The sequence below is a fragment of the Pongo abelii genome, chromosome 5 (genome assembly GCF_028885655.2).
Source record: "Pongo abelii isolate AG06213 chromosome 5, NHGRI_mPonAbe1-v2.0_pri, whole genome shotgun sequence".
Classification (NCBI taxonomy): Eukaryota; Metazoa; Chordata; class Mammalia; order Primates; family Hominidae; genus Pongo; species Pongo abelii.
The window spans coordinates 162,394,268-162,420,893 of NC_071990.2; the positions used below are offsets into that span (position 1 = coordinate 162,394,268).

The following is a 26,626-nucleotide window of genomic DNA, read 5'->3' on the forward strand; positions in this document are numbered from 1 at the left end:
AGTCATCACAAACTCCAATCCCTCTCCACCGTTCAGACAGATGGCTACAGTTTGCTTGGTTTCCACCACCTTGCTCTGCAGTGCAGGAAGGGTAACCAGGAAGAAAGCCAAGGCATCTATGGAGTTGAGCTCAACACTGCCCCTCTCTCAATGCTCTAGGTCCTCTACCAGCTGTTGTCCAACATGTAGAAATGGTTTTTCCAGGTCTTTGCTAGTCACTTATGGCCAAAAAAATTGGCCAGAGTGCAGTCAGACTGGGGTTCTGTCCATCTACACATCCCTTTTACTTTTCAGCATCCCTCTCTTTGCTGACTCTCATCTGCCTTTTTGCCTTTGCTTTTCTCTCCCTGGGAACCCATATCCCTTCAGGCCACTGGTACTTAGGACCGAGTGTTTTTCTACCCATTGGAATATATGTAGATCTAGAAAGAGATAGATTCACCTCTCCATAAATATGCACACATTCTTTCCTCATATGCCCAGACAGAAAAGGCATACACAACCTTCCCTTCAGGAACTGGTAGTCAGAATAACACAATTCCAATTGGAAAGTCTTCATTGACCCTTGGTAGGTGTTGTGGAAGGCTAATCTAAGTGTTTGGTCATTTGTCATTCTGACTGTTTTCTTAATGTGATGTCCTCGCCTCCAGATTTCCCTTCTGCTCCAGAAAACTACGAGGAAGGAGAGGCAGCTTCACATTTCTCTTCTCTCAGACCCTTAGCTCTAAGGCAATCATCCTGAGACATTTTGCTACACCAACTGCATCTGACACAAGTTGAGTTCGGAGAACTCATCTTGAAGCATGTCTCTTCCAACAGAATCTTCAGTTGGCCCTTTCTTCTCTTACGGTAAAGAACAAAGACATACCCATTTGGGTAGTTTTCTGGGGTCCGACTATGTGAGTGTGGTGTCATAGATGACCAAGCTTGGCAGGTTCTTCCTGTGACAGTCTTGAAGTATGTGCCTCGATAACTCTGTCCATTACCGTGGTAGCACTCCTGCACTCCAGGCCTTTGCTCAGTCGGTGCTGAAATGAAAACAGAAGAAATCAAGCTGACTGTCTCTTAGAACAGGGAAAGATGTGAAGTCATTTATGACACAACCAGAAAGGAGTCTATGAGAATTACAACCGTTCTCTTTTCCTTATCCATAGGCAGATGGATATGAAAAAACCAACCAACAAACAAACACCAAAGCAACAGATTCCTACCATTCTAGAACCGTAGGAAGTTCTTGGAAATATTTCACCTGACACCTTAGAGAAACAGAACAGATCAGAATCCCTCTCATTGGAAAGTGTGCTCACGAGCAAGCACCTTTCTGGGAACCTCTACTGAATGTTCATGAGAAAGATGGGGCAGGAGCGAGCAAAGGGCATGGCATTTGGTAATGCGGGCTGCAGAGGGTAATTGGCTGTCGGGGGCAGAGGTGGGGACAGACATGGACATTTTGCATGTTTCCCTAGACCGTTGATCATGAAAGCCAAGGCCTTTGGCTTCCGGGCCATGGGGCAGAAAACGGTCCTATACATCTGACTGAAGGCAAAGACACTTTGCTGCTCAGGGATGTGTGCAGGCCAAAAGCTTATTCCTTTGGAGGAAAGAGGGAATCCTCTCGTGCCCCGCATCCTGAATTGCAATAAAGTAGAAGTCTACTACTCTTTCTCTCCAGAACCCTCACAGGTACAAGTGCCATCAGAAAGACGTTTAAGAACACTGAGAAATCACTCCCTTCAAAGCCTAGGGCTGCAGAGGCTTAGAGCATTGGGAGCTCATGCACTGCTCCACAGACCCAGGACGATACGGAATTATTGCAGCCCTGGTGGCTTTCTCCAGGGTGGCAGGCTCCAGAGCCACACTTCTGGGAATCTGGAATGCTGAAGATTGCACTGAATGCTTTCTACTTGAAGAAAGCCCAGGTAAAGCTTACTGGCTTGGAAAGAGTCACACACCCGACAGCATGATACAATGAAAATTTTGACTAGGACACTGAGAGAGCCCGGTTTGCAATGAGGAGAGTTGTGAAGTTGATCACCCTGGAGGGTTTGTGCCCATCCTAAAGACACAGCCCAACCACGTTGCGCCAGAAATCACTCCGCTGGCTCCCCCAGAGAGTGCACGGAGGCTTCCTGCTACATGGCAGAACTCAATCAATGCTCGAGCATCCGTGTACCATCGAAGCCTGCTGCATCAGTGGGAATTTCCATGGCTTTTCATCCCAGCGTCCAAGCGTGTAGATGTCTGGCCACAGGCTCCTTACCTTGTTCGGAAGGAGCCTCTAGGCTTGGAAGCGGGGTAGCAGTCGGAGGCGCGACGGCAGTCCCTTCTGCGTCTGAGCATCGTGTCAGGTTGCAGTACTCCCACCTGACATTGGGATCCGTCGTATAACAATAAGGGGCTGCCACAGGATCTGGATTCCTGCAGTAGTTCCTGATCAAGCCACTGGAAATTCCAAAACGATACACGTCACAAGAGGTGGGACAATATGCAGGGGCTCCCCACACCCTCTCTTTGGTGCTGCAACAAGGTCATTACCGGTGCCTTTCTAATATTCCCATTAAAAGTACCATATGATTGCCACAAGCACAAATGGCTCTCAATCACCAATCCTCTCTGCACAGTTCTCATAATTAATAGATTATTCTATTAAAAAAAAAAAACCTCTAAAGCAGCAAATGCTTCTTAGACACACTGAGATAGTACATACATGTGGCCAAAAAATGATCAGAGTATTCTCCCTCTGCCTTCTGCCCAATCCATCTCTCTGGAATAACTGGTATAGATTTTGATGTCTGTATTGTGGAATTGTTTATTCACATACAAATGTATCTCTATCTGTCTACCTCTCCGTATCTCTCTCCGTAGGACTTCATATGCTAATGTGCGAGTTGCAACTAACATGTAGTTCTTCAGAGAATACTTGGCATCCAGGAGGATAAGCTTTCCAGGTCAACCTTCACACTCCTGTACTCAAAACCTAGCGAAAAGGCTCTACCTTTCCCATGGAAAAGCATTGTGCAAATAGTATTACTGTCTGTCATTCCCATATCACATGGGTCAAGTTTCTGCAAGACTTCTCAAAGCTGCCCTAGAAAACTTGCTCCCAGGCAGGATGCAGTATCTCTGGAATGTGTTCCTGAGCAGGACCTTCTCTCCTGCTCTCAGTCTATCCTCTGCTGGCTGCAGCCACTCTGGAACTGAGGGAAAGGGGGATGAGTTGAAAGAACAGTGGGACCCACGGCATAAAGGAAGACGGCGGGGTACACTATGAGATCTGAAGATGTCAGACAGCTATGGAGGATTCAGAGAACAATGAATTAGGAGGCAAAGCAGTTGAGGAGTTTGGGCTGTGGGGATCTTGAAGCTTTCGCTCTTCCTTATGCCTCCCAAGAACGTTCCTCCAACCTCTCAGTGGCCTCACATTCATGACCTGTGGCTGCCTGAGAAAATGGGAAGTGTATCATGGGCCATGGGGATGCAACACTCTCTCTCTAGAGACTCTACACTTGTGTCCTAGTCTCAACCCCAGACCCTCCATTCCAGGAAGCTGGTTCAATGAGCAACGGGATGTACTAAGAACCCGAGCTCGTGACAAATTTCTTTCTTCCTTGGCTTCTCTCTTTTGAATACATGGAATATTCTTACTATGCAATACACCTCAGCGTTCAACACTTTGCGATTACTCTACGATTTGCAATATCCCTTTTAAACCACACAGTAACCTTTCATTAATATTACATACCATCGTGCATGAGGTAAGAAAGTTTCAATGGCACACTTCCAATTATTCCCTACATGATTTATGCTAAGTGTTCAAATTCTTACTTCTACAGGTGCAAAAATTAAACATATTGCTATCATTTTGCTTCAAGTAGTCAACTCTCATTTAAAAATATATAGAAATTTGGTCAAGAAAATATTTTGCATTTACATGTACATTTGCCAACTGCTGGGTTCTTCATTACGTGGGCTGCACAAAGTTCCCTTCTTGTGCTATTCTTCTTCTACCTCATTCCTTCAGGTCACCTCTCTTGTTACATCAGCCTGCTGATTCCAAATTCTTACAGTTTCCGCTTTCTTTTTGGGGACAGTGCACGGTATACATTTATGCAACATGGATGATCTTCAAGGCATTTTACTGCTATTTAGCATTCTTGGTTGATCTCTTCTTGTTCCCGTTTACCACATTAATAACATTCCCGGTACCTGGCTTCCAGTGTTTTTGACGAGAATGCATTAGCAATTTGTATCACTGTTCTCTTAGCAAGAAACAGCTTGTTTTTCCCCGGTTTCTCATAAGAAGTTTCTTCTTATTATACCTTCGTCTTCTTAACGTCAAACTGTGAAATACAAAACTGCATCATACTGGATTTTTTCTTTTTTTCGAAATCCCTATTTGATACATTGAGTTTCCTGTTTTTGAGATTTTGTTAACATTCTTCATAATTGAAAAGTTCTCGGCCAGCCTTGATTCCGGTATTTGTTTCTGTCCCTATCTCCCTTTCTCTTTTCTGTGACTTGCTTCCCACATGCAGGAAATCTTTTCCTATTTTGCAACATGTCTGTGAGCTTCAGTTGATTTTTTATTCCACTATTTCTTGAGGGTTGTGTGTGTGTGTGTGTGTGTGTGTGTGTGTGTGTGAACTTGTGAGTATTTGAGTGTGTGTGTATGGGTGTGTTGTGTGTGTGTGTATGCGTGTAGTTGGTTCTGTAGAATTGATTTTTGGTTACTTTCTTCTTCGGAAACGTCTACATTGATCAGGCGGCCATCCAGTAATTTTTTCATTGAAGACATAGCTTTTTATATTAGGTCTTTAATTTTATTTGGCTATTCTATACTGTTACTTTCTTTTGATATTTTATTTGTTTTGTTCCATATTCACCTTTTTGTAAATACTTGAAATAGTTATCATAGTGATATGTCAAATTTTCATGCCATTCTAATCATTTCTGTCATTCCCGCGCCCGTTTGTATTGCCTGATTTATTTCCTGGTCATGGATCGCACGACATGCTTTTTCTACATGTAGTCACATTTTAAATTTAGGACTCACTCTGGGGATACCGCATAGCTCAGCCAGTGGACTTCGTTGTTTACTTCTAAAGAGAGTTGAGATTTCCTCTCACAGGCACTTCATTGACTTGGAACCCGATTTCATGCTTGGACACTTGCTTTTCAGCTGTGCAAGGGTTAGTCTGCAGCTGCCTTTATTCTAGTAATAGGCTAATTCTACTTTTAAACTATGGCTGTTCTGGGGTCTCCACTGAATTGGCAGTGTGTTCTGTGAGGACTCTCTCGTCTAGCTGGTAAGAACTCCAATATCCCAGAGTGCTATGTGATCTCTGTCTTCTTTATTGAGCTTGCTGTTCTCTTCCAGATGCTCTTTCTAAGGAAATGTTCTTTGCCATACGTTCTTGTGGAACCATTTTCTGTGCACATGCAGTGTCATGTTTAGCCAAGGACTGGAGGAGACTTCTATGCATATTTGTAGAGCTCCTTTCCTCCACAAACCAGTCCTTATTTGTAGCAGACCTAGAAAATTTCAACTACCAGAGTCATCACAAACTCCAATCCCTCTCCACCGTTCAGACAGATGGCTACAGTTTGCTTGGTTTCCACCACCTTGCTCTGCAGTGCAGGAAGGGTAACCAGGAAGAAAGCCAAGGCATCTATGGAGTTGAGCTCAACACTGCCCCTCTCTCAATGCTCTAGGTCCTCTACCAGCTGTTGTCCAACATGTAGAAATGGTTTTTCCAGGTCTTTGCTAGTCACTTATGGCCAAAAAAATTGGCCAGAGTGCAGTCAGACTGGGGTTCTGTCCATCTACACATCCCTTTTACTTTTCAGCATCCCTCTCTTTGCTGACTCTCATCTGCCTTTTTGCCTTTGCTTTTCTCTCCCTGGGAACCCATATCCCTTCAGGCCACTGGTACTTAGGACCGAGTGTTTTTCTACCCATTGGAATATATGTAGATCTAGAAAGAGATAGATTCACCTCTCCATAAATATGCACACATTCTTTCCTCATATGCCCAGACAGAAAAGGCATACACAACCTTCCCTTCAGGAACTGGTAGTCAGAATAACACAATTCCAATTGGAAAGTCTTCATTGACCCTTGGTAGGTGTTGTGGAAGGCTAATCTAAGTGTTTGGTCATTTGTCATTCTGACTGTTTTCTTAATGTGATGTCCTCGCCTCCAGATTTCCCTTCTGCTCCAGAAAACTACGAGGAAGGAGAGGCAGCTTCACATTTCTCTTCTCTCAGACCCTTAGCTCTAAGGCAATCATCCTGAGACATTTTGCTACACCAACTGCATCTGACACAAGTTGAGTTCGGAGAACTCATCTTGAAGCATGTCTCTTCCAACAGAATCTTCAGTTGGCCCTTTCTTCTCTTACGGTAAAGAACAAAGACATACCCATTTGGGTAGTTTTCTGGGGTCCGACTATGTGAGTGTGGTGTCATAGATGACCAAGCTTGGCAGGTTCTTCCTGTGACAGTCTTGAAGTATGTGCCTCGATAACTCTGTCCATTACCGTGGTAGCACTCCTGCACTCCAGGCCTTTGCTCAGTCGGTGCTGAAATGAAAACAGAAGAAATCAAGCTGAGTGTCTCTTAGAACAGGGAAAGATGTGAAGTCATTTATGACACAACCAGAAAGGAGTCTATGAGAATTACAACCGTTCTCTTTTCCTTATCCATAGGCAGATGGATATGAAAAAACCAACCAACAAACAAACACCAAAGCAACAGATTCCTACCATTCTAGAACCGTAGGAACTTCTTGGAAATATTTCACCTGACACCTTAGAGAAACAGAACAGATCAGAATCCCTCTCATTGGAAAGTGTGCTCACGAGCAAGCACCTTTCTGGGAACCTCTACTGAATGTTCATGAGAAAGATGGGGCAGGAGCGAGCAAAGGGCATGGCATTTGGTAATGCGGGCTGCAGAGGGTAATTGGCTGTCGGGGGCAGAGGTGGGGACAGACATGGACATTTTGCATGTTTCCCTAGACCGTTGATCATGAAAGCCAAGGCCTTTGGCTTCCGGGCCATGGGGCAGAAAACGGTCCTATACATCTGACTGAAGGCAAAGACACTTTGCTGCTCAGGGATGTGTGCAGGCCAAAAGCTTATTCCTTTGGAGGAAAGAGGGAATCCTCTCGTGCCCCGCATCCTGAATTGCAATAAAGTAGAAGTCTACTACTCTTTCTCTCCAGAACCCTCACAGGTACAAGTGCCATCAGAAAGACGTTTAAGAACACTGAGAAATCACTCCCTTCAAAGCCTAGGGCTGCAGAGCCTTAGAGCATTGGGAGCTCATGCACTGCTCCACAGACCCAGGACGATACGGAATTATTGCAGCCCTGGTGGCTTTCTCCAGGGTGGCAGGCTCCAGAGCCACACTTCTGGGAATCTGGAATGCTGAAGATTGCACTGAATGCTTTCTACTTGAAGAAAGCCCAGGTAAAGCTTACTGGCTTGGAAAGAGTCACACACCCGACAGCATGATACAATGAAAATTTTGACTAGGACACTGAGAGAGCCCGGTTTGCAATGAGGAGAGTTGTGAAGTTGATCACCCTGGAGGGTTTGTGCCCATCCTAAAGACACAGCCCAACCACGTTGCGCCAGAAATCACTCCGCTGGCTCCCCCAGAGAGTGCACGGAGGCTTCCTGCTACATGGCAGAACTCAATCAATGCTCGAGCATCCGTGTACCATCGAAGCCTGCTGCATCAGTGGGAATTTCCATGGCTTTTCATCCCAGCGTCCAAGCGTGTAGATGTCTGGCCACAGGCTCCTTACCTTGTTCGGAAGGAGCCTCTAGGCTTGGAAGCGGGGTAGCAGTCGGAGGCGCGACGGCAGTCCCTTCTGCGTCTGAGCATCGTGTCAGGTTGCAGTACTCCCACCTGACATTGGGATCCGTCGTATAACAATAAGGGGCTGCCACAGGATCTGGATTCCTGCAGTAGTTCCTGATCAAGCCACTGGAAATTCCAAAACGATACACGTCACAAGAGGTGGGACAATATGCAGGGGCTCCCCACACCCTCTCTTTGGTGCTGCAACAAGGTCATTACCGGTGCCTTTCTAATATTCCCATTAAAAGTACCATATGATTGCCACAAGCACAAATGGCTCTCAATCACCAATCCTCTCTGCACAGTTCTCATAATTAATAGATTATTCTATTAAAAAAAAAAAACCTCTAAAGCAGCAAATGCTTCTTAGACACACTGAGATAGTACATACATGTGGCCAAAAAATGATCAGAGTATTCTCCCTCTGCCTTCTGCCCAATCCATCTCTCTGGAATAACTGGTATAGATTTTGATGTCTGTATTGTGGAATTGTTTATTCACATACAAATGTATCTCTATCTGTCTACCTCTCCGTATCTCTCTCCGTAGGACTTCATATGCTAATGTGCGAGTTGCAACTAACATGTAGTTCTTCAGAGAATACTTGGCATCCAGGAGGATAAGCTTTCCAGGTCAACCTTCACACTCCTGTACTCAAAACCTAGCGAAAAGGCTCTACCTTTCCCATGGAAAAGCATTGTGCAAATAGTATTACTGTCTGTCATTCCCATATCACATGGGTCAAGTTTCTGCAAGACTTCTCAAAGCTGCCCTAGAAAACTTGCTCCCAGGCAGGATGCAGTATCTCTGGAATGTGTTCCTGAGCAGGACCTTCTCTCCTGCTCTCAGTCTATCCTCTGCTGGCTGCAGCCACTCTGGAACTGAGGGAAAGGGGGATGAGTTGAAAGAACAGTGGGACCCACGGCATAAAGGAAGACGGCGGGGTACACTATGAGATCTGAAGATGTCAGACAGCTATGGAGGATTCAGAGAACAATGAATTAGGAGGCAAAGCAGTTGAGGAGTTTGGGCTGTGGGGATCTTGAAGCTTTCGCTCTTCCTTATGCCTCCCAAGAACGTTCCTCCAACCTCTCAGTGGCCTCACATTCATGACCTGTGGCTGCCTGAGAAAATGGGAAGTGTATCATGGGCCATGGGGATGCAACACTCTCTCTCTAGAGACTCTACACTTGTGTCCTAGTCTCAACCCCAGACCCTCCATTCCAGGAAGCTGGTTCAATGAGCAACGGGATGTACTAAGAACCCGAGCTCGTGACAAATTTCTTTCTTCCTTGGCTTCTCTCTTTTGAATACATGGAATATTCTTACTATGCAATACACCTCAGCGTTCAACACTTTGCGATTACTCTACGATTTGCAATATCCCTTTTAAACCACACAGTAACCTTTCATTAATATTACATACCATCGTGCATGAGGTAAGAAAGTTTCAATGGCACACTTCCAATTATTCCCTACATGATTTATGCTAAGTGTTCAAATTCTTACTTCTACAGGTGCAAAAATTAAACATATTGCTATCATTTTGCTTCAAGTAGTCAACTCTCATTTAAAAATATATAGAAATTTGGTCAAGAAAATATTTTGCATTTACATGTACATTTGCCAACTGCTGGGTTCTTCATTACGTGGGCTGCACAAAGTTCCCTTCTTGTGCTATTCTTCTTCTACCTCATTCCTTCAGGTCACCTCTCTTGTTACATCAGCCTGCTGATTCCAAATTCTTACAGTTTCCGCTTTCTTTTTGGGGACAGTGCACGGTATACATTTATGCAACATGGATGATCTTCAAGGCATTTTACTGCTATTTAGCATTCTTGGTTGATCTCTTCTTGTTCCTGTTTACCACATTAATAACATTCCCGGTACCTGGCTTCCAGTGTTTTTGACGAGAATGCATTAGCAATTTGTATCACTGTTCTCTTAGCAAGAAACAGCTTGTTTTTCCCCGGTTTCTCATAAGAAGTTTCTTCTTATTATACCTTCGTCTTCTTAACGTCAAACTGTGAAATACAAAACTGCATCATACTGGATTTTTTCTTTTTTTCGAAATCCCTATTTGATACATTGAGTTTCCTGTTTTTGAGATTTTGTTAACATTCTTCATAATTGAAAAGTTCTCGGCCAGCCTTGATTCCGGTATTTGTTTCTGTCCCTATCTCCCTTTCTCTTTTCTGTGACTTGCTTCCCACATGCAGGAAATCTTTTCCTATTTTGCAACATGTCTGTGAGCTTCAGTTGATTTTTTATTCCACTATTTCTTGAGGGTTGTGTGTGTGTGTGTGTGTGTGTGTGTGTGAACTTGTGAGTATTTGAGTGTGTGTGTATGGGTGTGTTGTGTGTGTGTGTATGCGTGTAGTTGGTTCTGTAGAATTGATTTTTGGTTACTTTCTTCTTCGGAAACGTCTACATTGATCAGGCGGCCATCCAGTAATTTTTTCATTGAAGACATAGCTTTTTATATTAGGTCTTTAATTTTATTTGGCTATTCTATACTGTTACTTTCTTTTGATATTTTATTTGTTTTGTTCCATATTCACCTTTTTGTAAATACTTGAAATAGTTATCATAGTGATATGTCAAATTTTCATGCCATTCTAATCATTTCTGTCATTCCCGCGCCCGTTTGTATTGCCTGATTTATTTCCTGGTCATGGATCGCACGACATGCTTTTTCTACATGTAGTCACATTTTAAATTTAGGACTCACTCTGGGGATACCGCATAGCTCAGCCAGTGGACTTCGTTGTTTACTTCTAAAGAGAGTTGAGATTTCCTCTCACAGGCACTTCATTGACTTGGAACCCGATTTCATGCTTGGACACTTGCTTTTCAGCTGTGCAAGGGTTAGTCTGCAGCTGCCTTTATTCTAGTAATAGGCTAATTCTACTTTTAAACTATGGCTGTTCTGGGGTCTCCACTGAATTGGCAGTGTGTTCTGTGAGGACTCTCTCGTCTAGCTGGTAAGAACTCCAATATCCCAGAGTGCTATGTGATCTCTGTCTTCTTTATTGAGCTTGCTCTTCTCTTGCAGATGCTCTTTCTAAGGAAATGTTCTTTGCCATACGTTCTTGTGGAACCATTTTCTGTGCACATGCAGTGTCATGTTTAGCCAAGGACTGGAGGAGACTTCTATGCATATTTGTAGAGCTCCTTTCCTCCACAAACCAGTCCTTATTTGTAGCAGACCTAGAAAATTTCAACTACCAGAGTCATCACAAACTCCAATCCCTCTCCACCGTTCAGACAGATGGCTACAGTTTGCTTGGTTTCCACCACCTTGCTCTGCAGTGCAGGAAGGGTAACCAGGAAGAAAGCCAAGGCATCTATGGAGTTGAGCTCAACACTGCCCCTCTCTCAATGCTCTAGGTCCTCTACCAGCTGTTGTCCAACATGTAGAAATGGTTTTTCCAGGTCTTTGCTAGTCACTTATGGCCAAAAAAATTGGCCAGAGTGCAGTCAGACTGGGGTTCTGTCCATCTACACATCCCTTTTACTTTTCAGCATCCCTCTCTTTGCTGACTCTCATCTGCCTTTTTGCCTTTGCTTTTCTCTCCCTGGGAACCCATATCCCTTCAGGCCACTGGTACTTAGGACCGAGTGTTTTTCTACCCATTGGAATATATGTAGATCTAGAAAGAGATAGATTCACCTCTCCATAAATATGCACACATTCTTTCCTCATATGCCCAGACAGAAAAGGCATACACAACCTTCCCTTCAGGAACTGGTAGTCAGAATAACACAATTCCAATTGGAAAGTCTTCATTGACCCTTGGTAGGTGTTGTGGAAGGCTAATCTAAGTGTTTGGTCATTTGTCATTCTGACTGTTTTCTTAATGTGATGTCCTCACCTCCAGATTTCCCTTCTGCTCCAGAAAACTACGAGGAAGGAGAGGCAGCTTCACATTTCTCTTCTCTCAGACCCTTAGCTCTAAGGCAATCATCCTGAGACATTTTGCTACACCAACTGCATCTGACACAAGTTGAGTTCGGAGAACTCATCTTGAAGCATGTCTCTTCCAACAGAATCTTCAGTTGGCCCTTTCTTCTCTTACGGTAAAGAACAAAGACATACCCATTTGGGTAGTTTTCTGGGGTCCGACTATGTGAGTGTGGTGTCATAGATGACCAAGCTTGGCAGGTTCTTCCTGTGACAGTCTTGAAGTATGTGCCTCGATAACTCTGTCCATTACCGTGGTAGCACTCCTGCACTCCAGGCCTTTGCTCAGTCGGTGCTGAAATGAAAACAGAAGAAATCATGATGAGTGTCTCTTAGAACAGGGAAAGATGTGAAGTCATTTATGACACAACCAGAAAGGAGTCTATGAGAATTACAACCGTTCTCTTTTCCTTATCCATAGGCAGATGGATATGAAAAAACCAACCAACAAACAAACACCAAAGCAACAGATTCCTACCATTCTAGAACCGTAGGAAGTTCTTGGAAATATTTCACCTGACACCTTAGAGAAACAGAACAGATCAGAATCCCTCTCATTGGAAAGTGTGCTCACGAGCAAGCACCTTTCTGGGAACCTCTACTGAATGTTCATGAGAAAGATGGGGCAGGAGCGAGCAAAGGGCATGGCATTTGGTAATGCGGGCTGCAGAGGGTAATTGGCTGTCGGGGGCAGAGGTGGGGACAGACATGGACATTTTGCATGTTTCCCTAGACCGTTGATCATGAAAGCCAAGGCCTTTGGCTTCCGGGCCATGGGGCAGAAAACGGTCCTATACATCTGACTGAAGGCAAAGACACTTTGCTGCTCAGGGATGTGTGCAGGCCAAAAGCTTATTCCTTTGGAGGAAAGAGGGAATCCTCTCGTGCCCCGCATCCTGAATTGCAATAAAGTAGAAGTCTACTACTCTTTCTCTCCAGAATCCTCACAGGTACAAGTGCCATCAGAAAGACGTTTAAGAACACTGAGAAATCACTCCCTTCAAAGCCTAGGGCTGCAGAGCCTTAGAGCATTGGGAGCTCATGCACTGCTCCACAGACCCAGGACGATACGGAATTACTGCAGCCCTGGTGGCTTTCTCCAGGGTGGCAGGCTCCAGAGCCACACTTCTGGGAATCTGGAATGCTGAAGATTGCACTGAATGCTTTCTACTTGAAGAAAGCCCAGGTAAAGCTTACTGGCTTGGAAAGAGTCACACACCCGACAGCATGATACAATGAAAATTTTGACTAGGACACTGAGAGAGCCCGGTTTGCAATGAGGAGAGTTGTGAAGTTGATCACCCTGGAGGGTTTGTGCCCATCCTAAAGACACAGCCCAACCACGTTGCGCCAGAAATCACTCCGCTGGCTCCCCCAGAGAGTGCACGGAGGCTTCCTGCTACATGGCAGAACTCAATCAATGCTCGAGCATCCGTGTACCATCGAAGCCTGCTGCATCAGTGGGAATTTCCATGGCTTTTCATCCCAGCGTCCAAGCGTGTAGATGTCTGGCCACAGGCTCCTTACCTTGTTCGGAAGGAGCCTCTAGGCTTGGAAGCGGGGTAGCAGTCGGAGGTGCGATGGCAGTCCCTTCTGCGTCTGAGCATCGTGTCAGGTTGCAGTACTCCCACCTGACATTGGGATCCGTCGTATAACAATAAGGGGCTGCCACAGGATCTGGATTCCTGCAGTAGTTCCTGATCAAGCCACTGGAAATTCCAAAACGATACACGTCACAAGAGGTGGGACAATATGCAGGGGCTCCCCACACCCTCTCTTTGGTGCTGCAACAAGGTCATTACCGGTGCCTTTCTAATATTCCCATTAAAAGTACCATATGATTGCCACAAGCACAAATGGCTCTCAATCACCAATCCTCTCTGCACAGTTCTCATAATTAATAGATTATTCTGTTAAAAAAAAAAAACCTCTAAAGCAGCAAATGCTTCTTAGACACACTGAGATAGTACATACATGTGGCCAAAAAATGATCAGAGTATTCTCCCTCTGCCTTCTGCCCAATCCATCTCTCTGGAATAACTGGTATAGATTTTGATGTCTGTATTGTGGAATTGTTTATTCACATACAAATGTATCTCTATCTGTCTACCTCTCCGTATCTCTCTCCGTAGGACTTCATATGCTAATGTGCGAGTTGCAACTAACATGTAGTTCTTCAGAGAATACTTGGCATCCAGGAGGATAAGCTTTCCAGGTCAACCTTCACACTCCTGTACTCAAAACCTAGCGAAAAGGCTCTACCTTTCCCATGGAAAAGCATTGTGCAAATAGTATTACTGTCTGTCATTCCCATATCACATGGGTCAAGTTTCTGCAAGACTTCTCAAAGCTGCCCTAGAAAACTTGCTCCCAGGCAGGATGCAGTATCTCTGGAATGTGTTCCTGAGCAGGACCTTCTCTCCTGCTCTCAGTCTATCCTCTGCTGGCTGCAGCCACTCTGGAACTGAGGGAAAGGGGGATGAGTTGAAAGAACAGTGGGACCCACGGCATAAAGGAAGACGGCGGGGTACACTATGAGATCTGAAGATGTCAGACAGCTATGGAGGATTCAGAGAACAATGAATTAGGAGGCAAAGCAGTTGAGGAGTTTGGGCTGTGGGGATCTTGAAGCTTTCGCTCTTCCTTATGCCTCCCAAGAACGTTCCTCCAACCTCTCAGTGGCCTCACATTCATGACCTGTGGCTGCCTGAGAAAATGGGAAGTGTATCATGGGCCATGGGGATGCAACACTCTCTCTCTAGAGACTCTACACTTGTGTCCTAGTCTCAACCCCAGACCCTCCATTCCAGGAAGCTGGTTCAATGAGCAACGGGATGTACTAAGAACCCGAGCTCGTGACAAATTTCTTTCTTCCTTGGCTTCTCTCTTTTGAATACATGGAATATTCTTACTATGCAATACACCTCAGCGTTCAACACTTTGCGATTACTCTACGATTTGCAATATCCCTTTTAAACCACACAGTAACCTTTCATTAATATTACATACCATCGTGCATGAGGTAAGAAAGTTTCAATGGCACACTTCCAATTATTCCCTACATGATTTATGCTAAGTGTTCAAATTCTTACTTCTACAGGTGCAAAAATTAAACATATTGCTATCATTTTGCTTCAAGTAGTCAACTCTCATTTAAAAATATATAGAAATTTGGTCAAGAAAATATTTTGCATTTACATGTACATTTGCCAACTGCTGGGTTCTTCATTACGTGGGCTGCACAAAGTTCCCTTCTTGTGCTATTCTTCTTCTACCTCATTCCTTCAGGTCACCTCTCTTGTTACATCAGCCTGCTGATTCCAAATTCTTACAGTTTCCGCTTTCTTTTTGGGGACAGTGCACGGTATACATTTATGCAACATGGATGATCTTCAAGGCATTTTACTGCTATTTAGCATTCTTGGTTGATCTCTTCTTGTTCCCGTTTACCACATTAATAACATTCCCGGTACCTGGCTTCCAGTGTTTTTGACGAGAATGCATTAGCAATTTGTATCACTGTTCTCTTAGCAAGAAACAGCTTGTTTTTCCCCGGTTTCTCATAAGAAGTTTCTTCTTATTATACCTTCGTCTTCTTAACGTCAAACTGTGAAATACAAAACTGCATCATACTGGACTTTTTCTTTTTTTCGAAATCCCTATTTGATACATTGAGTTTCCTGTTTTTGAGATTTTGTTAACATTCTTCATAATTGAAAAGTTCTCGGCCAGCCTTGATTCCGGTATTTGTTTCTGTCCCTATCTCCCTTTCTCTTTTCTGTGACTTGCTTCCCACATGCAGGAAATCTTTTCCTATTTTGCAACATGTCTGTGAGCTTCAGTTGATTTTTTATTCCACTATTTCTTGAGGGTTGTGTGTGTGTGTGTGTGTGTGTGTGTGTGTGAACTTGTGAGTATTTGAGTGTGTGTGTATGGGTGTGTTGTGTGTGTGTGTATGCGTGTAGTTGGTTCTGTAGAATTGATTTTTGGTTACTTTCTTCTTCGGAAACGTGTACATTGATCAGGCGGCCATCCAGTAATTTTTTCATTGAAGACATAGCTTTTTATATTAGGTCTTTAATTTTATTTGGCTATTCTATACTGTTACTTTCTTTTGATATTTTATTTGTTTTGTTCCATATTCACCTTTTTGTAAATACTTGAAATAGTTATCATAGTGATATGTCAAATTTTCATGCCATTCTAATCATTTCTGTCATTCCCGCGCCCGTTTGTATTGCCTGATTTATTTCCTGGTCATGGATCGCACGACATGCTTTTTCTACATGTAGTCACATTTTAAATTTAGGACTCACTCTGGGGATACCGCATAGCTCAGCCAGTGGACTTCGTTGTTTACTTCTAAAGAGAGTTGAGATTTCCTCTCACAGGCACTTCATTGACTTGGAACCCGATTTCATGCTTGGACACTTGCTTTTCAGCTGTGCAAGGGTTAGTCTGCAGCTGCCTTTATTCTAGTAATAGGCTAATTCTACTTTTAAACTATGGCTGTTCTGGGGTCTCCACTGAATTGGCAGTGTGTTCTGTGAGGACTCTCTCGTCTAGCTGGTAAGAACTCCAATATCCCAGAGTGCTATGTGATCTCTGTCTTCTTTATTGAGCTTGCTCTTCTCTTGCAGATGCTCTTTCTAAGGAAATGTTCTTTGCCATACGTTCTTGTGGAACCATTTTCTGTGCACATGCAGTGTCATGTTTAGCCAAGGACTGGAGGAGACTTCTATGCATATTTGTAGAGCTCCTTTCCTCCACAAACCAGTCCTTATTTGTAGCAGACCTAGAAAATTTCAACTACCAGAGTCATCACAAACTCCAATCCCTCTCCACCGTTCAGACAGATGGCTACAGTTTGCTTGGTTTCCACCACCTTGCTCTGCAGTGCAGGAAGGGTAACCAGGAAGAAAGCCAAGGCATCTATGGAGTTGAGCTCAACACTGCCCCTCTCTCAATGCTCTAGGTCCTCTACCAGCTGTTGTCCAACATGTAGAAATGGTTTTTCCAGGTCTTTGCTAGTCACTTATGGCCAAAAAAATTGGCCAGAGTGCAGTCAGACTGGGGTTCTGTCCATCTACACATCCCTTTTACTTTTCAGCATCCCTCTCTTTGCTGACTCTCATCTGCCTTTTTGCCTTTGCTTTTCTCTCCCTGGGAACCCATATCCCTTCAGGCCACTGGTACTTAGGACCGAGTGTTTTTCTACCCATTGGAATATATGTAGATCTAGAAAGAGATAGATTCACCTCTCCATAAATATGCACACATTCTTTCCTCATATGCCCAGACAGAAAAGGCATACACAACCTTCCCTTCAGGAACTGGTAGTCAGAATAACACAATTCCAATTGGAAAGTCTTCATTGACCCTTGGTAGGTGTTGTGGAAGGCTAATCTAAGTGTTTGGTCATTTGTCATTCTGACTGTTTTCTTAATGTGATGTCCTCGCCTCCAGATTTCCCTTCTGCTCCAGAAAACTACGAGGAAGGAGAGGCAGCTTCACATTTCTCTTCTCTCAGACCCTTAGCTCTAAGGCAATCATCCTGAGACATTTTGCTACACCAACTGCATCTGACACAAGTTGAGTTCGGAGAACTCATCTTGAAGCATGTCTCTTCCAACAGAATCTTCAGTTGGCCCTTTCTTCTCTTACGGTAAAGAACAAAGACATACCCATTTGGGTAGTTTTCTGGGGTCCGACTATGTGAGTGTGGTGTCATAGATGACCAAGCTTGGCAGGTTCTTCCTGTGACAGTCTTGAAGTATGTGCCTCGATAACTCTGTCCATTACCGTGGTAGCACTCCTGCACTCCAGGCCTTTGCTCAGTCGGTGCTGAAATGAAAACAGAAGAAATCAAGCTGAGTGTCTCTTAGAACAGGGAAAGATGTGAAGTCATTTATGACACAACCAGAAAGGAGTCTATGAGAATTACAACCGTTCTCTTTTCCTTATCCATAGGCAGATGGATATGAAAAAACCAACCAACAAACAAACACCAAAGCAACAGATTCCTACCATTCTAGAACCGTAGGAAGTTCTTGGAAATATTTCACCTGACACCTTAGAGAAACAGAACAGATCAGAATCCCTCTCATTGGAAAGTGTGCTCACGAGCAAGCACCTTTCTGGGAACCTCTACTGAATGTTCATGAGAAAGATGGGGCAGGAGCGAGCAAAGGGCATGGCATTTGGTAATGCGGGCTGCAGAGGGTAATTGGCTGTCGGGGGCAGAGGTGGGGACAGACATGGACATTTTGCATGTTTCCCTAGACCGTTGATCATGAAAGCCAAGGCCTTTGGCTTCCGGGCCATGGGGCAGAAAACGGTCCTATACATCTGACTGAAGGCAAAGACACTTTGCTGCTCAGGGATGTGTGCAGGCCAAAAGCTTATTCCTTTGGAGGAAAGAGGGAATCCTCTCGTGCCCCGCATCCTGAATTGCAATAAAGTAGAAGTCTACTACTCTTTCTCTCCAGAATCCTCACAGGTACAAGTGCCATCAGAAAGACGTTTAAGAACACTGAGAAATCACTCCCTTCAAAGCCTAGGGCTGCAGAGCCTTAGAGCATTGGGAGCTCATGCACTGCTCCACAGACCCAGGACGATACGGAATTACTGCAGCCCTGGTGGCTTTCTCCAGGGTGGCAGGCTCCAGAGCCACACTTCTGGGAATCTGGAATGCTGAAGATTGCACTGAATGCTTTCTACTTGAAGAAAGCCCAGGTAAAGCTTACTGGCTTGGAAAGAGTCACACACCCGACAGCATGATACAATGAAAATTTTGACTAGGACACTGAGAGAGCCCGGTTTGCAATGAGGAGAGTTGTGAAGTTGATCACCCTGGAGGGTTTGTGCCCATCCTAAAGACACAGCCCAACCACGTTGCGCCAGAAATCACTCCGCTGGCTCCCCCAGAGAGTGCACGGAGGCTTCCTGCTACATGGCAGAACTCAATCAATGCTCGAGCATCCGTGTACCATCGAAGCCTGCTGCATCAGTGGGAATTTCCATGGCTTTTCATCCCAGCGTCCAAGCGTGTAGATGTCTGGCCACAGGCTCCTTACCTTGTTCGGAAGGAGCCTCTAGGCTTGGAAGCGGGGTAGCAGTCGGAGGTGCGATGGCAGTCCCTTCTGCGTCTGAGCATCGTGTCAGGTTGCAGTACTCCCACCTGACATTGGGATCCGTCGTATAACAATAAGGGGCTGCCACAGGATCTGGATTCCTGCAGTAGTTCCTGATCAAGCCACTGGAAATTCCAAAACGATACACGTCACAAGAGGTGGGACAATATGCAGGGGCTCCCCACACCCTCTCTTTGGTGCTGCAACAAGGTCATTACCGGTGCCTTTCTAATATTCCCATTAAAAGTACCATATGATTGCCACAAGCACAAATGGCTCTCAATCACCAATCCTCTCTGCACAGTTCTCATAATTAATAGATTATTCTGTTAAAAAAAAAAAACCTCTAAAGCAGCAAATGCTTCTTAGACACACTGAGATAGTACATACATGTGGCCAAAAAATGATCAGAGTATTCTCCCTCTGCCTTCTGCCCAATCCATCTCTCTGGAATAACTGGTATAGATTTTGATGTCTGTATTGTGGAATTGTTTATTCACATACAAATGTATCTCTATCTGTCTACCTCTCCGTATCTCTCTCCGTAGGACTTCATATGCTAATGTGCGAGTTGCAACTAACATGTAGTTCTTCAGAGAATACTTGGCATCCAGGAGGATAAGCTTTCCAGGTCAACCTTCACACTCCTGTACTCAAAACCTAGCGAAAAGGCTCTACCTTTCCCATGGAAAAGCATTGTGCAAATAGTATTACTGTCTGTCATTCCCATATCACATGGGTCAAGTTTCTGCAAGACTTCTCAAAGCTGCCCTAGAAAACTTGCTCCCAGGCAGGATGCAGTATCTCTGGAATGTGTTCCTGAGCAGGACCTTCTCTCCTGCTCTCAGTCTATCCTCTGCTGGCTGCAGCCACTCTGGAACTGAGGGAAAGGGGGATGAGTTGAAAGAACAGTGGGACCCACGGCATAAAGGAAGACGGCGGGGTACACTATGAGATCTGAAGATGTCAGACAGCTATGGAGGATTCAGAGAACAATGAATTAGGAGGCAAAGCAGTTGAGGAGTTTGGGCTGTGGGGATCTTGAAGCTTTCGCTCTTCCTTATGCCTCCCAAGAACGTTCCTCCAACCTCTCAGTGGCCTCACATTCATGACCTGTGGCTGCCTGAGAAAATGGGAAGTGTATCATGGGCCATGGGGATGCAACACTCTCTCTCTAGAGACTCTACACTTGTGTCCTAGTCTCAACCCCAGACCCTCCATTCCAGGAAGCTGGTTCAATGAGCAACGGGATGTACTAAGAACCCGAGCTCGTGACAAATTTCTTTCTTCCTTGGCTTCTCTCTTTTGAATACATGGAATATTCTTACTATGCAATACACCTCAGCGTTCAACACTTTGCGATTACTCTACGATTTGCAATATCCCTTTTAAACCACACAGTAACCTTTCATTAATATTACATACCATCGTGCATGAGGTAAGAAAGTTTCAATGGCACACTTCCAATTATTCCCTACATGATTTATGCTAAGTGTTCAAATTCTTACTTCTACAGGTGCAAAAATTAAACATATTGCTATCATTTTGCTTCAAGTAGTCAACTCTCATTTAAAAATATATAGAAATTTGGTCAAGAAAATATTTTGCATTTACATGTACATTTGCCAACTGCTGGGTTCTTCATTACGTGGGCTGCACAAAGTTCCCTTCTTGTGCTATTCTTCTTCTACCTCATTCCTTCAGGTCACCTCTCTTGTTACATCAGCCTGCTGATTCCAAATTCTTACAGTTTCCGCTTTCTTTTTGGGGACAGTGCACGGTATACATTTATGCAACATGGATGATCTTCAAGGCATTTTACTGCTATTTAGCATTCTTGGTTGATCTCTTCTTGTTCCCGTTTACCACATTAATAACATTCCCGGTACCTGGCTTCCAGTGTTTTTGACGAGAATGCATTAGCAATTTGTATCACTGTTCTCTTAGCAAGAAACAGCTTGTTTTTCCCCGGTTTCTCATAAGAAGTTTCTTCTTATTATACCTTCGTCTTCTTAACGTCAAACTGTGAAATACAAAACTGCATCATACTGGACTTTTTCTTTTTTTCGAAATCCCTATTTGATACATTGAGTTTCCTGTTTTTGAGATTTTGTTAACATTCTTCATAATTGAAAAGTTCTCGGCCAGCCTTGATTCCGGTATTTGTTTCTGTCCCTATCTCCCTTTCTCTTTTCTGTGACTTGCTTCCCACATGCAGGAAATCTTTTCCTATTTTGCAACATGTCTGTGAGCTTCAGTTGATTTTTTATTCCACTATTTCTTGAGGGTTGTGTGTGTGTGTGTGTGTGTGTGTGTGTGTGAACTTGTGAGTATTTGAGTGTGTGTGTATGGGTGTGTTGTGTGTGTGTGTATGCGTGTAGTTGGTTCTGTAGAATTGATTTTTGGTTACTTTCTTCTTCGGAAACGTCTACATTGATCAGGCGGCCATCCAGTAATTTTTTCATTGAAGACATAGCTTTTTATATTAGGTCTTTAATTTTATTTGGCTATTCTATACTGTTACTTTCTTTTGATATTTTATTTGTTTTGTTCCATATTCACCTTTTTGTAAATACTTGAAATAGTTATCATAGTGATATGTCAAATTTTCATGCCATTCTAATCATTTCTGTCATTCCCGCGCCCGTTTGTATTGCCTGATTTATTTCCTGGTCATGGATCGCACGACATGCTTTTTCTACATGTAGTCACATTTTAAATTTAGGACTCACTCTGGGGATACCGCATAGCTCAGCCAGTGGACTTCGTTGTTTACTTCTAAAGAGAGTTGAGATTTCCTCTCACAGGCACTTCATTGACTTGGAACCCGATTTCATGCTTGGACACTTGCTTTTCAGCTGTGCAAGGGTTAGTCTGCAGCTGCCTTTATTCTAGTAATAGGCTAATTCTACTTTTAAACTATGGCTGTTCTGGGGTCTCCACTGAATTGGCAGTGTGTTCTGTGAGGACTCTCTCGTCTAGCTGGTAAGAACTCCAATATCCCAGAGTGCTATGTGATCTCTGTCTTCTTTATTGAGCTTGCTCTTCTCTTGCAGATGCTCTTTCTAAGGAAATGTTCTTTGCCATACGTTCTTGTGGAACCATTTTCTGTGCACATGCAGTGTCATGTTTAGCCAAGGACTGGAGGAGACTTCTATGCATATTTGTAGAGCTCCTTTCCTCCACAAACCAGTCCTTATTTGTAGCAGACCTAGAAAATTTCAACTACCAGAGTCATCACAAACTCCAATCCCTCTCCACCGTTCAGACAGATGGCTACAGTTTGCTTGGTTTCCACCACCTTGCTCTGCAGTGCAGGAAGGGTAACCAGGAAGAAAGCCAAGGCATCTATGGAGTTGAGCTCAACACTGCCCCTCTCTCAATGCTCTAGGTCCTCTACCAGCTGTTGTCCAACATGTAGAAATGGTTTTTCCAGGTCTTTGCTAGTCACTTATGGCCAAAAAAATTGGCCAGAGTGCAGTCAGACTGGGGTTCTGTCCATCTACACATCCCTTTTACTTTTCAGCATCCCTCTCTTTGCTGACTCTCATCTGCCTTTTTGCCTTTGCTTTTCTCTCCCTGGGAACCCATATCCCTTCAGGCCACTGGTACTTAGGACCGAGTGTTTTTCTACCCATTGGAATATATGTAGATCTAGAAAGAGATAGATTCACCTCTCCATAAATATGCACACATTCTTTCCTCATATGCCCAGACAGAAAAGGCATACACAACCTTCCCTTCAGGAACTGGTAGTCAGAATAACACAATTCCAATTGGAAAGTCTTCATTGACCCTTGGTAGGTGTTGTGGAAGGCTAATCTAAGTGTTTGGTCATTTGTCATTCTGACTGTTTTCTTAATGTGATGTCCTCGCCTCCAGATTTCCCTTCTGCTCCAGAAAACTACGAGGAAGGAGAGGCAGCTTCACATTTCTCTTCTCTCAGACCCTTAGCTCTAAGGCAATCATCCTGAGACATTTTGCTACACCAACTGCATCTGACACAAGTTGAGTTCGGAGAACTCATCTTGAAGCATGTCTCTTCCAACAGAATCTTCAGTTGGCCCTTTCTTCTCTTACGGTAAAGAACAAAGACATACCCATTTGGGTAGTTTTCTGGGGTCCGACTATGTGAGTGTGGTGTCATAGATGACCAAGCTTGGCAGGTTCTTCCTGTGACAGTCTTGAAGTATGTGCCTCGATAACTCTGTCCATTACCGTGGTAGCACTCCTGCACTCCAGGCCTTTGCTCAGTCGGTGCTGAAATGAAAACAGAAGAAATCAAGCTGAGTGTCTCTTAGAACAGGGAAAGATGTGAAGTCATTTATGACACAACCAGAAAGGAGTCTATGAGAATTACAACCGTTCTCTTTTCCTTATCCATAGGCAGATGGATATGAAAAAACCAACCAACAAACAAACACCAAAGCAACAGATTCCTACCATTCTAGAACCGTAGGAAGTTCTTGGAAATATTTCACCTGACACCTTAGAGAAACAGAACAGATCAGAATCCCTCTCATTGGAAAGTGTGCTCACGAGCAAGCACCTTTCTGGGAACCTCTACTGAATGTTCATGAGAAAGATGGGGCAGGAGCGAGCAAAGGGCATGGCATTTGGTAATGCGGGCTGCAGAGGGTAATTGGCTGTCGGGGGCAGAGGTGGGGACAGACATGGACATTTTGCATGTTTCCCTAGACCGTTGATCATGAAAGCCAAGGCCTTTGGCTTCCGGGCCATGGGGCAGAAAACGGTCCTATACATCTGACTGAAGGCAAAGACACTTTGCTGCTCAGGGATGTGTGCAGGCCAAAAGCTTATTCCTTTGGAGGAAAGAGGGAATCCTCTCGTGCCCCGCATCCTGAATTGCAATAAAGTAGAAGTCTACTACTCTTTCTCTCCAGAACCCTCACAGGTACAAGTGCCATCAGAAAGACGTTTAAGAACACTGAGAAATCACTCCCTTCAAAGCCTAGGGCTGCAGAGGCTTAGAGCATTGGGAGCTCATGCACTGCTCCACAGACCCAGGACGATACGGAATTATTGCAGCCCTGGTGGCTTTCTCCAGGGTGGCAGGCTCCAGAGCCACACTTCTGGGAATCTGGAATGCTGAAGATTGCACTGAATGCTTTCTACTTGAAGAAAGCCCAGGTAAAGCTTACTGGCTTGGAAAGAGTCACACACCCGACAGCATGATACAATGAAAATTTTGACTAGGACACTGAGAGAGCCCGGTTTGCAATGAGGAGAGTTGTGAAGTTGATCACCCTGGAGGGTTTGTGCCCATCCTAAAGACACAGCCCAACCACGTTGCGCCAGAAATCACTCCGCTGGCTCCCCCAGAGAGTGCACGGAGGCTTCCTGCTACATGGCAGAACTCAATCAATGCTCGAGCATCCGTGTACCATCGAAGCCTGCTGCATCAGTGGGAATTTCCATGGCTTTTCATCCCAGCGTCCAAGCGTGTAGATGTCTGGCCACAGGCTCCTTACCTTGTTCGGAAGGAGCCTCTAGGCTTGGAAGCGGGGTAGCAGTCGGAGGCGCGACGGCAGTCCCTTCTGCGTCTGAGCATCGTGTCAGGTTGCAGTACTCCCACCTGACATTGGGATCCGTCGTATAACAATAAGGGGCTGCCACAGGATCTGGATTCCTGCAGTAGTTCCTGATCAAGCCACTGGAAATTCCAAAACGATACACGTCACAAGAGGTGGGACAATATGCAGGGGCTCCCCACACCCTCTCTTTGGTGCTGCAACAAGGTCATTACCGGTGCCTTTCTAATATTCCCATTAAAAGTACCATATGATTGCCACAAGCACAAATGGCTCTCAATCACCAATCCTCTCTGCACAGTTCTCATAATTAATAGATTATTCTATTAAAAAAAAAAAACCTCTAAAGCAGCAAATGCTTCTTAGACACACTGAGATAGTACATACATGTGGCCAAAAAATGATCAGAGTATTCTCCCTCTGCCTTCTGCCCAATCCATCTCTCTGGAATAACTGGTATAGATTTTGATGTCTGTATTGTGGAATTGTTTATTCACATACAAATGTATCTCTATCTGTCTACCTCTCCGTATCTCTCTCCGTAGGACTTCATATGCTAATGTGCGAGTTGCAACTAACATGTAGTTCTTCAGAGAATACTTGGCATCCAGGAGGATAAGCTTTCCAGGTCAACCTTCACACTCCTGTACTCAAAACCTAGCGAAAAGGCTCTACCTTTCCCATGGAAAAGCATTGTGCAAATAGTATTACTGTCTGTCATTCCCATATCACATGGGTCAAGTTTCTGCAAGACTTCTCAAAGCTGCCCTAGAAAACTTGCTCCCAGGCAGGATGCAGTATCTCTGGAATGTGTTCCTGAGCAGGACCTTCTCTCCTGCTCTCAGTCTATCCTCTGCTGGCTGCAGCCACTCTGGAACTGAGGGAAAGGGGGATGAGTTGAAAGAACAGTGGGACCCACGGCATAAAGGAAGACGGCGGGGTACACTATGAGATCTGAAGATGTCAGACAGCTATGGAGGATTCAGAGAACAATGAATTAGGAGGCAAAGCAGTTGAGGAGTTTGGGCTGTGGGGATCTTGAAGCTTTCGCTCTTCCTTATGCCTCCCAAGAACGTTCCTCCAACCTCTCAGTGGCCTCACATTCATGACCTGTGGCTGCCTGAGAAAATGGGAAGTGTATCATGGGCCATGGGGATGCAACACTCTCTCTCTAGAGACTCTACACTTGTGTCCTAGTCTCAACCCCAGACCCTCCATTCCAGGAAGCTGGTTCAATGAGCAACGGGATGTACTAAGAACCCGAGCTCGTGACAAATTTCTTTCTTCCTTGGCTTCTCTCTTTTGAATACATGGAATATTCTTACTATGCAATACACCTCAGCGTTCAACACTTTGCGATTACTCTACGATTTGCAATATCCCTTTTAAACCACACAGTAACCTTTCATTAATATTACATACCATCGTGCATGAGGTAAGAAAGTTTCAATGGCACACTTCCAATTATTCCCTACATGATTTATGCTAAGTGTTCAAATTCTTACTTCTACAGGTGCAAAAATTAAACATATTGCTATCATTTTGCTTCAAGTAGTCAACTCTCATTTAAAAATATATAGAAATTTGGTCAAGAAAATATTTTGCATTTACATGTACATTTGCCAACTGCTGGGTTCTTCATTACGTGGGCTGCACAAAGTTCCCTTCTTGTGCTATTCTTCTTCTACCTCATTCCTTCAGGTCACCTCTCTTGTTACATCAGCCTGCTGATTCCAAATTCTTACAGTTTCCGCTTTCTTTTTGGGGACAGTGCACGGTATACATTTATGCAACATGGATGATCTTCAAGGCATTTTACTGCTATTTAGCATTCTTGGTTGATCTCTTCTTGTTCCCGTTTACCACATTAATAACATTCCCGGTACCTGGCTTCCAGTGTTTTTGACGAGAATGCATTAGCAATTTGTATCACTGTTCTCTTAGCAAGAAACAGCTTGTTTTTCCCCGGTTTCTCATAAGAAGTTTCTTCTTATTATACCTTCGTCTTCTTAACGTCAAACTGTGAAATACAAAACTGCATCATACTGGATTTTTTCTTTTTTTCGAAATCCCTATTTGATACATTGAGTTTCCTGTTTTTGAGATTT

The 26,626-nt window shown here is 44.2% G+C and overlaps 1 protein-coding gene across 1 annotated transcript in view; it reads right to left on the reverse strand.

The window, feature by feature from the left end:
* The window catches only part of LPA (lipoprotein(a)), a 261,628-nt gene that overhangs the window by 121,260 nt on the left and 113,742 nt on the right, over positions 1 to 26,626 (reverse strand). Inside the window, 10 exon segments of the mRNA XM_063725300.1 lie at positions 869 to 1,028; positions 2,261 to 2,442; positions 6,422 to 6,581; positions 7,814 to 7,995; positions 11,969 to 12,128; positions 13,361 to 13,542; positions 17,326 to 17,677; positions 18,910 to 19,091; positions 23,067 to 23,226; positions 24,459 to 24,640. Coding sequence (XP_063581370.1) covers positions 869 to 1,028; positions 2,261 to 2,442; positions 6,422 to 6,581; positions 7,814 to 7,995; positions 11,969 to 12,128; positions 13,361 to 13,542; positions 17,326 to 17,677; positions 18,910 to 19,091; positions 23,067 to 23,226; positions 24,459 to 24,640 — 1,902 coding nt within the window.